Genomic DNA, 11,992 nt, shown 5'->3' with positions numbered 1-11,992 from the left:
ACATAGTTCACCAACACTTGCCTAACTATCATAGTTCACCAACACTTGCCTCACAAACATGGTTCACCAACACTTGCCTCACTATCATAGTTCACAAACACTTGCCTCACTAACATGGTTCACCAACACTTGCCTCACAAACATGGTTCACCAACACTTGCCTCACGAACATGGTTCACAGACAATTAAGTCTTTTTGCTTACCTTGATTCATGTTTTGGTAGAATACAATACACAAGAAAGACCTATCAATTTCATAATACATCCCAATCGATTGGTCTTATGTATTACAGACGTTTCTTTAAAAAATAGAAGATAATTATGCCCTATGCATTTCATGTGTCAATCTAGTCAAGCATGTTAATCAATGACTCAAAACATTAGGCTATAATATCTTAATTGGCCCAGACTTTTTTTTTTTATAGAAAAGCTCATTGAGTAACTAAATAACAAGCAATTAATAAAGATTTCTTCTAAAGCAAGACACAGACTCTCCAAAAGATATTATTAATATAAAAATTTATTTTGTACTTCAGATTAAATTAGAATTTGAATTTTACATCTTTACAGAGGAATGTTCCAAATGTTAAGAGGTGTATGTTTTGATTCAGAGATGAATGGACAAAATATACAAATATTTGTAAAGAAATTTACAATCTTTCAAAATTCATTCAGAAACATTAAATTGTACTGATCTTGTGCCAGAAAATACAAAGATCTTGGAATATTTTTCTGATTACTACAAACTTAACTCTTTCTCTCCGTAATTATTTTTCCACATTTTGAAGGAATTCTTCATTTGCTTATTACTATTTCACTACCCCTGTTATGATTGGGCTTCAATAGCTTTGTCATTGGTTTTCAGAAAATGTTTTAGTTGGTCTAGAATTAAAGGGGAATGCATGCTCTTTTTATATAATTCAAAGCCAAGTTTAAAAAATTAAACATTAATTTAATTTACTGAGGAAAAAATCAACGATGGTATCGTCGATTAGAAGAGAAAGAGTTAATAAGGGCGCCAAAAAAACAACAACAAAAGGCACAATTTTAAATGAAACTTCTTGATCAAATTAAAATGTAACAAAAAAGCAAAGAAACAAATTATCCAATAATAGACAATGTACACTCTTTTTTTTTTTTAGTTAACAATCAGATGTATGTACAGAAATATATCTTTAAGCATTTATGTACACAAGTCAAGATCACTGAAATGATAAGCACATGGTAGAGTTCAGAGTTTATCTGTGATTTGTGGGAAGACTTAACAAACACCCCCCACCCCCCAAAAAAAAAAACAGCGATTGTTTTTTGTGTGCTGGTCATAAAAATTTCAGCCATCAACACTCACCTATATTGTGTAAAGGGCAAAGGAATATGATTATAGGCCACAGGAAGTAACGACTGAATTCTGAGAATTAGCCATGGAGTGCCTGAAAGAAAGGCCTCCAAGTAAGAGGATTATAGGCCACAGGAAGTAACTAGACTGAATTCTGAGAATTAGAGCCATGGAGTGCCTAAAAGAAAGGCCTCCAAGTAAGAAGAGGATGATCATCTCTACAATGCCCTAACCATTAACAAAGAAGTCTGGGCAGACAAAGGGGCAGACAAAGATGCAGTCCAATGAGGTTGACATAAGTAAAAAAAAAAAAAGTACCAAAACAAAAAGATAAAAAATAACTTTTCTCCATTAAAAGTTTCAACTTTTATGTTAAAGCAAATCTCAACCATAAATAGGAAATCAAACAAGTTGTACTTTTTTTTTTTTGTTCTATTTAATAAACACAACTAAAGCTAACTAATTCCACTAATTTTTTTTTTTTACCTATAAATAATTTCAGAAATAGAGAAATAAAAAAGATTAATAGCCAAAAATATCTATTGATCTAAGACAAACACCTACTTTACTATATGTGAGAGAACAATCAAAAGGTGACTTAGTAGCTTTTTAAGGTATATTAAACTACTTCCTGCTGGGAGAGGCTAATAAATAGATAATAAATGTATACAATGAAGTTAACACTGAGCTAGATAGTATATAAAGACCTAAGAGAAAAAACTCAACTAGATAGTATATAAGGATTTCAGAGCCAAAGCTCAACTAGATATAAGGACCTCAGGTATAAAACTCTAAGATAGTATATAAGGACCTCAGGTATAAAACTCTAAGACAGTATATAAGAACCTCAGGTATAAAACTCTAAGATAGTATATAAGAACCTCAGGTATAAAACTCTAAGATAGTATATAAGGACCTCATGAGCTAAAACTGAACTTACAAGAAAGTGTATGAGAAATATGCCAAAATATAACGATTTGGATGTGTAGGTATATTTATCAAAATTTCTTCCAAATTATTTATTTTATTAATAAATTAAAAAATGGTATCTTTAGCCTGATACTTCTAGGATGGAGTTGATATGTAATTTATTTTTTCATTTAATCACAACCAGGGTAAAAAGATAGACAATAAAAGCAACAAAAAGAAATGAAACTATTATATGTGTAGCCAAAACTATAGGCTACATTATTTTATTAATGTATAAAACCATTGTGATTGATAACTTGAATGAGAGTTATAGCCCCTAATTTACAAAAAAATCTTTCCATTATCATTAAATGATTTCTGTCCTCTTGTTTTGTTTTTTTTTTAAATCAATTTTGAAATGTACATAATACATCAATCACCATAACTAATTATAGAAGAAAATAAATGAAAAAGAAAGAAAAAAAAAAACAATATTTGTCCATTATGAATCAAATCATAGCAAACAATCTGCTATTCCTCTCTGGACTGCTTTTGTACACAAGACAATTTGTGGTCTAAAATATTCATTGAGGTTTTTTGAAAGACACACAAAATAATTTAAAAAAAAAAAAAAAGGTTTTAAAATTATTAATGAAAACAAAAAATCTATTAAAAAAACAACAACTTAATAATGGCAATATTCTTCTCGTCACACTTGTAAATAGAAATAGAGAAGACATTGTTGACTGGCCAACCAAAGGACTAAGAGGATATACTAAAAGCACGAGTTTTGACACACACAAAATGTAAATATATTGAACACAGCATTCAAAGGTCCAGCATTTTTGCAAAAGTCTTCATTGACAACACATGATTTCATAGTTTCATAAGGCTGGAATCTACATAATTTACTAGTAGCTTGATAGTTTCATAAGGCTGGAATCTACTTACTGATTTGATCTTTCTAAACATAGACAACACAAAACTTGACTCTCTTTTAACTTATTCCTCTTATGAAAATTTAAAACTTAAAAAAAAAACAAAAAAACTTTAAAGATAAGGCCATTTGGGGTCACATACTTTTTTGTGATTAAAATTTTTTTTTTTACATTGCAACTTAACCATGAACAGGTACACAAATTAAAATGTTACATTAATCATTAGAAAAAAATAACAGAATAATTGACTCCAAGAAACTGAGATTTCATTTTTGAACCATGTATGCAAAATGTATAAAATATATCTTTGAATTGGTGTATAAATCATGTATAGAGTGAACCTATAGAGACTTAAACATCTTGTGTGGAGTGAACTTATAGAGACTTATCTTGTGTAGAGTGAACCTATAGAGACTTAAACATCTCATGTAGAGTAAACCTATAGTGACTTAAACATCTTGTTTAGAATAAACCTATAGAAAGACTTAAACATCTTGTGATGAAAACAACCTATAGAAAGACTTAAACATCTTGTATAGAAAACCCAATAAACCATCCTTAACATATTTAAACATTTTTTATAAGAAAATGAACATTTGAAAAAGAAAAAAAAAACATTTTGCACAAAAACACACACGAGCCAAAAGATGAGTACTCATGGGAATGATTTTGAAGAACATGGGTATTTTATCTAGGGTGTCTTTAGGTTCTTTAACATGTACAGCCTTGACTACCTTTCAAACAGCAGTCAGAAGTGAGGATTCACAAATGTTTACTTAGACTGTAAGTCTCTGAAGGCTAAAAAAACCACTGTATTGTGTAAGGCACACTCAAATGAACACATTTAAATGGATCTAATCACCTGTATTTAATTCATGTAACTACAAATTAGCTAGTGGAATCAACATTTAGACTTAGAAATGTTAAGTGCTCCTCACAAATTCCACTAGTGTTGCATGTGTGTGTGTACACGTCATCTCAAAGTGCAGTACATGTGGTGTGTGTGAGTGTATGTGTGCACACATCCTCGCAAAGTGTGGTGACTGTGTGTAGAATATGTACAAAGTGGAGATATTTACACCATAACAAAGCAATGAAACAAATCAACAAACTTTGTAAACAGAATGTCATGAACTGGAACAGGAATGTAGGATGTTGTAAATTCTATTTCCTTGTATATTGTGGTGGAACTTCAACCTCTGGACCTGTACAAAACAAAAATAACAGAATGTTTAGTCATTGAACCAAAAAAAAAAAAATTCTTGGTTTAGTTCATTTCAAGGAGGAAGAATACTATTTTTTATACCTATATATTTTCAATAAGAAGGAAGATCGATTTTCAGTCTGTTAATATTATTAAGAACTATCTAGTTGAATACTATATTGAGCGTTTGACATTCTTCTCTCCTGTAATTACTGGCAACAGTCTTTAGGGCACCTTTGTACAAGGCGCGACTGTACAAAATCTGCTAACATATGGAATAAGTTGTTGGCAAGGCAACGCCTCATCCAAACTGTTGCGACGTCTAGAAAACATTATTAAAAAAGCATCAAAAATTACACTCACAACATTACCACATTTAAAGGAACTTTTTGAAAAAAACATGCCTAAGAAAAATCGAAAAAATCTAGGAAGACAACGGCCACCCGCTCCATCAGAACTACGCCAGGTCGTCGCGAAGTGGGCGACTGCTGTCAATCAAAACAAGAACGGAGCGTTACAAAAACTCGTTCGTACCTCACTCGGTCAGACTCTATCACTGCCACTCATTGATCAGGGAACATGAAATGCACCAAGATACCTGTGTGTAGTCGCTGAATGAACTCTTTATGTTGTCTGTTGTATTTATGTGTATTTTTCTGTTGTGTTGTCTTTATATGACAAATGAGTCCTTGTAATCACAAAAAATTTCCGTAAGGATCAATAAAGCAGTCTTAGTCTTGATGATAAGTTCAGTTTTTTCACTGCTTCACATAGTGACGAAGAAACAGATTACGTTGGGCAGATCACCTCAAAAGAATGTCAGAAAACAGAGGAGTAAAGATTGTTCACCAGCTAAAAAGCAAAAGCCAGGCGCCCCAAAGGCAGGCCACAATCAACAGCTAAGAGTTCGGGCATGGAGACGTAAAGCCCAGGATATATTAGAATAGAAAGAGCAGGCCAGCCCTTCATGGGGTGTAGTGCCATTGAGATGGAAAAGAGAAAGATACAAACATAAAAGCACATTTCTTTTTCAATATGTTCTCTAAACGACAAATGTGTACAAGTGCTGCTTCTTCCCTAGTGCCATAAGAGCATGGAACAGGTTTCATGGATCAGCCAGGAAAACCTATGACTTTGTAGACTCCAAGTCTCTAATTTACATGCACAACCATGGATAAGAGTAGAGTGTAATTATCTTGTTTTGAAGGAATGCCCGTTATTTATAAAATAACATTGTTAATTGCTGCTCTCAAAAGGTCTGTAAATCTGTAAATGATAACCTTTTTTTTAAATTGATGTCCCCCACCCATTGACTGCCTTCTCTTCTCCTTCACTTTGTGCACAAGAGGCAAGTGTTTGAAAGTAAGAAACTGTTTAACAAATCGGATAAACCCTTCACAGTATTTTTTATTTGATATAAATATGTCCGCTGAACGGGTAAACCCATTTTCACACCCTACTTTATTTTTATGGTCAAGATCTAAATTCAATCCAGTAGATCAATAGTACCCAAATTAAGGTCGCAGGTCATATCTAGATAGTATATTATATACATCAGCAACATTCAGTGGATACATCAAACAGTTAGCTATTGATATTTATACGCCATAGAAGAAAATCCTCATCAAAACCAGCATAGAAAGTCAAACTGTTATTTGTAAAAAAAAATCTAGCTTTTAATACAAATAAAATAATTTTAAAAAGTATGCTGGTAAAACCAAAAAGAAAAAAACATACAGGAATATCTTTGAAAAAAACAACAGCCTAGTAACAAAAGCCAAACAATCCTGTTAAGAAATATCAAACTCAAAATCTAGAAATGCCAATATCTATAGTTTAAAACGCACAAGATTGATTTAGCTTTGATTCATTAGCAAGAATTTCTATCTTAGTCCTGAGTGTATTATTTGTTTATCTTTCATTCTGTTTATGAGTTGGTAACATTTATTTTCAGGTTTTGTTCAACGCTAAATGGTTCAATGGGTGTCAGACGGGGTAGTAGGCCTTTCTCACATCCCCACCACGTGAAAGTACACTTGCTAGAGCATATCTGTAGTAGCCCACTGGGAGCCCTGTTTGTTCTCGTACTTAGCCTTTTCGCTTCCCCTGGCAGAGGTTTCCACGGAGGTACCACGCTGAGGTGACGGGAGTATTTCCTCCTTTAACACTACCAGATGGCTGTACCGCTTTTTTTGTTATTTCTGAAATAGCTGCTATTACTGTTTACCTATTTTTTTCGCCTGACTATTTCATGAAAAAAAATATGTGTTGAATTCTAAAAAATAACCGACAAATCGTATTTAAACCAAATTAGAAGAAAGAACAAAGAAAAAATGTTGTAAGTAGAAGAAAGAACAAAGAAAAAATGTTATAAGTAGAAGAAAGAACAAAGAAAAAATGTTATGAGTAGAAGAAAGAACAAAGAAAAAATGTTATAAGTAGAAGAAAGAACAAAGAAAAAATGTTAAAAGTAAAAGAAAGAAGAGACACAGTTTGATAAGTTCTTTAAGAAAGGAAGAAGAAATTCTTCACTTTAACTACCTACCTAGGCCATGATGTTCTTCCGTTTCAGGACCACTCTTTGTAATGAGACCTGGGTAGGGTGGCGGCATCTCGTCAGGCACGGAGTCTTTGCCACACACCACTGAGTAGGGTGGGGGGCTTATCTGGAAACGTGCCTCCTGCTCGGTGACCTGCATATAAACGTGCTCCTCTGGGTACGGAGCAGTTGGGACAGACAAAATGAATCCGTTGTTTCCTGACCTTGGCTGCCTCTGTCGCCTGTGGTGTCTCACACAGCAGAAAATGCAGACAATAATGCCAACGATGAATGCTAATCCACCAGCAGAGACTAAGACACAGATGATGATTAAATTTCGCTGAAGGTATTTATTTTCAAAATCTGAATCACTGGAAGCTGAACCTAAACAAACAAGCAGAGAAATATTGAGCTTATGTCTACAGAAAAACAAAAAATCATTTACTTCTTAACTATTTCAGTGTGAATTATTTTGATTAAAAAAATGGAGTTTTCTGGAACGAACACAAATTTTCAAGAGGGGGTTGAGTTACTAAATCAACTATAACTTTTATATCTTATTAAATAAATTAACATGTTTGATTTTATTTTAAAGGAAAATGAATGGGCTACAAAAGTATAGTAAATTAAATAAATTATTGAAACAAAATTTGTTTTATTAATTTTAAACTGAGTACGGAAAAAGAAAATATTTAAAAAATTCATTAAAAAATTTGATATACTGAAAGATTTAACCTTTTAATTAAATATTTAATCCATAAATATTAAAAAATCACAATACTTAACACATTTAATCACTTTAAATTTCATAAAAGATGAACAAATGCACTAAGAATATTGTGTTATTTACATTTTTCGGGTCCCGGGAAATAAAGTAAAAAAGAGGAACCATTAACATAATGTTGTCTATTTTTAATGTTGTCTATTTTTTTTTTTAAACATGTTGGTACTGCATCAAATTTACTATCAAAACAAAGAACAATAAGTCTCACATACGGTAAATTAAAAAAAAAAGAGATATAAAAAGTTTAACATAAAAAAGATAGTGAAATAAATATTATAAACCAAGTTACTCACTGAGAGTAACGCCGCACTCACCAGTCCTAGCAAAGTTACTCGCTGAGAGTAACGCCGCTCTGAAAGAGTTTAATCCAAACTTCCTGCAGAATGACAGGGGATGGCAGCGGGCAGGGTATGAACCCAGAACCACAGAGAAGTCTGAACGACAGTCCAGCACATGTACCACACAAAATTCCCAAAATTTTAAACAGGCCACATCACTTTTTTATATTGATTCATGTCTTGTCTATGCCAATGAATAATTGAGCAAAGTTTCAATTTGATCAGAAAATGGCTGAACGAGAAATAATACACACTTTTTACCAGACAGACAGAGTGACTTGATATAAGCTTTGTAAAAAGGTGATGTAGGGTTTGGAGCTAAGGCACAGAGAGATTCAACCATGATTGATTGCTGTAGATCATTTAGAAATTCAAACGGAATGAACACTACTGTACAAATATGGGATAAGTTGGTTGAATCGTTAAGCATTAAAAGGCTGTTGATCAAAAGTCATCAATTTAACTCTTTCTCTCCTAACCCAAGATATCATCCTTGATTTTATCCTATTATGCAGCCTAATCAACGATATTCTCGTCAATGCTTAAAAAATCAACTATTTATCTTTCCTTAAAAAATGCTTTTAATTGCTTAAAAATAAATCTTGAGTAGTTTCCCTTTGGAAAAAAACATTTTTCATTTTGATTGTGTATTTACAAAAAAAAACGATGTTTTTAAAGACTGGGCGGCTAAAAAAGGCTCTATTCTATATTAATTTGTATAGGGGGTGTGACATGGGATAGTGACCTCAAGACAATTAATAGAAATGTTTTATATATGATATATCATTAGTTTAGTGAGATTATAAATAACTATCATAAAAAAAGACTTTTTATTTCATTTGGATCATAAAATATTGCCTACATCTAGCAAGATCTACTTTTAAGGGATACTTGTCCACGGTCCATACGTTATAACTTCGTTTTATAAACATCAACTTAAATTATCTTAAAAGGGTGTGCACTTTCCTTTAATTGTATACCAAATACAACATTTTCAGATAACAAACAAAAAAGGTATTAAAGTTTAATCATGACAGGGTAGTGGAATACATAAATATATAATTCCGTCGGAACATCGAAAATAATTACGGAGAGAAAGAGTCAAGTCCAGATGAATTGACACTTGGGGTCTGAAATAAGCTACAGGAAGTGAATGTTGTTGGTCATTGTACTGAACTTAACATCTGCCTCATGGACCAATATTTTACTGAAATAGTAACTTAAGTTTGATACAATAATTAAGGTGTGTTTTATGACAAAAGCTGAAATGAGACTCACATGTTTTCACCCTAACACGGATTTTCTCTTGAGAGTCAGAATCATAGCCATACTGGCAATAGTAGTAGCCCTCATGTTCACAAGTCATCTCATCTATCTCGTATTCAAGCTCTTTGGCAGCGGTGTTTTTGACAAGCAGTTTCATCAAGTCGCCACTCAGGCTTTGTTTAAAAAAATAAACAGAGCCGTAGGGTACGACCCCACTGCCTCTCACTTTACACTTGAAATCCACATCATCCCCGCTGTCCACTGTAACATCTCCATAATTCTTGTTGGCTGTGAAGGTAACATACGCTACACTGGATGCTAGAAAATAAAAGACAAAAAAAAGAAAACATTTTTGAAAGTACTGTTAAAAGTACTGTCATAGAGCCGTTTCTTAGTGAAGCCTCGGGTTTGGGTTGTTATGAACATAACACAATAGGAGTCGAAAACCATGTCCGCCATAGTACGGCTTTAATACGCTGAATGACTACACAACACTCGTCTCTTAACATTTCATGAACACATTCTTATGAACGAGTTACAAGCACATGTAAACATATCAAATGACAATCGATACAGTAAATCCTTTTCATAACGTATTCAATAACTAATCTGACACAGTAAATCCTTTTCATAACAGTATTCAATAACTAATCTGACACAGTAAATCCTTTTCATAACATTATTCAATAACTAAACTGATACAGTAAATCCTTTTTATAACAGTATTCAATAACTAAACTGATACAGTAAATCCTTTTCATAACAGTATTCAATAACTAAACTGATACAGTAAATCCTTTTCATAACAGTATTCAATAACTAAACTGATACAGTAAATCCTTTTCATAACAGTATTCAATAACTACACTGATACAGTAAATCCTTTTCATAACAGTATTCAATAACTAAACTGATACAGTAAATCCTTTTCATAACAGTATTCAATAACTAATCTGACACAGTAAATCCTTTTCATAACAGTATTCAATAACTAAACTGATACAGTAAATCCTTTTCATAACAGTATTCAATAACTAAACTGATACAGTAAATCCTTTTCATAACAGTATTCAATAACTACACTGATACAGTAAATCCTTTTCATAACAGTATTCAATAACTAAACTGATACAGTAAATCCTTTTCATAACAGTATTCAATAACTAATCTGACACAGTAAATCCTTTTCATAACAGTATTCAATAACTAAACTGATACAGTAAATCCTTTTCATAACAGTATTCAATAACTAAACTGATACAGTAAATCCTTTTCATAACAGTATTCAATAACTAAACTGATACAGTAAATCCTTTTCATAACAGTATTCAATAACTAAACTGATACAGTAAATCCTTTTCATAACAGTATTCAATAACTACACTGATACAGTAAATCCTTTTCATAACAGTATTCAATAACTAAACTGATACAGTAAATCCTTTTCATAACAGTATTCAATAACTAATCTGACACAGTAAATCCTTTTCATAACAGTATTCAATAACTAAACTGATACAGTAAATCCTTTTCATAACAGTATTCAATAACTAAACTGATACAGTAAATCCTTTTCATAACAGTATTCAATAACTAAACTGATACAGTAAATCCTTTTCATAACAGTATTCAATAACTAAACTGATACAGTAAATCCTTTTCATAACAGTATTCATTCTTAATCTAGCATCAACTAATATTTATATAAAAAATAGTCCAAATATGGAGTACTTTTAAAGTAGCCAGTGAACCAATAAGGAAACCTGGTGGCTTAGCAGTAAAGCACTTAGCTTCTGAACCTTTGTTCGAATTCTGGTAAAGACTGGGATTTTTAATTTCTGGATTGATGGGTGCCTCTGAGTCCACCCAGCTCTACTGGGTACCTGACTTAAGTTGGGGAAAAGTAAAGGCTGTTGGTCGTTGCGCTGGCCACATGACACCCTCGTTAACCATGGGCCACAGAAGCAGATGACCTTTACATCATCTGCTCTATAGATCGCAAGGTCTGAAAGGGGAACTGTACTTTTTTTCTTTAATAAACCATTAGGCCAAATGCCCCCCTCAACTTTTCCCCTTCTGAATTCCTTTCCCCTTAATTAATCATCATTAACATTAACTTCTCATTATTCTCAAACTTGTAATTTTCTTTACTGTTCATTTTCTTCATCTTTTTAATTTTCTTTATCTCCTGACTATCTTTCATCATCATCATCATCACTCCTTTGAGTTCCTCATGGAACATAGGGCCTCGACAAAAACATGCCACTCTCCACGGTCTCTTGCTAGTTTTTTTATGGTTTCCCAGCTCTTCCCGGTCTTCTCTGCTTCTTCAAGTACACTGCGTCGCCATGTTCTTTTTGGTCTTCCTCTGCGTCTTGTTCCCTGGGGGTTCCACTCTAAGACCTGCCTAGCTCTGTTGCTGGTATCTTTTCTAAGGGTGTGACCAATCCATCTCCACTTCCTCTCTAAGATCTGCACTTCTATATTTTTCTGTCCACTCATCTCCCACAGTTTGGTGTTTTCTACTTTGTCATACCAGTGTATTTTGAGGATATTTCTCAGGCATCTGTTGATGAAGGTCTGTATTTTTTTTGTTGTGGCTTCCTGACTATCTTTACCCAATCATTATTCTTTGGCTCCTGTCTACTCCTTCATTTTTCCCCATTTCCTGAAACCCCT

The 11,992-nt window shown here is 32.9% G+C and overlaps 1 protein-coding gene across 6 annotated transcripts in view; it reads right to left on the bottom strand.

Annotated features, from left to right (window-relative positions):
• Nucleotides 1-499: 499 nt before the first annotated feature.
• The window catches only part of LOC106078363 (uncharacterized), a 32,817-nt gene continuing 21,324 nt past the window's right edge, over nt 500-11,992 (bottom strand). For all 6 annotated transcript variants that reach the window (XM_056033118.1, XM_056033116.1, XM_056033121.1 and 3 more), the window contains 3 exons: nt 9,326-9,631; nt 6,932-7,309; nt 500-4,387 (listed from right to left, as the gene is read on the bottom strand). In XM_056033118.1, the coding sequence (XP_055889093.1) occupies nt 4,347-4,387; nt 6,932-7,309; nt 9,326-9,631 (725 nt within the window). In that variant the 3' untranslated portion in view covers nt 500-4,346. The remainder of the gene's footprint in view (nt 4,388-6,931; nt 7,310-9,325; nt 9,632-11,992) is intronic.

The sequence above is a fragment of the Biomphalaria glabrata genome, chromosome 6, assembly GCF_947242115.1.
Source record: "Biomphalaria glabrata chromosome 6, xgBioGlab47.1, whole genome shotgun sequence".
NCBI classification, from domain to species: domain Eukaryota; kingdom Metazoa; phylum Mollusca; class Gastropoda; family Planorbidae; genus Biomphalaria; species Biomphalaria glabrata.
The sequence above is the reverse complement of the archived record's forward strand: the minus strand, read 5'-3'. Positions and strand labels throughout refer to the sequence as shown.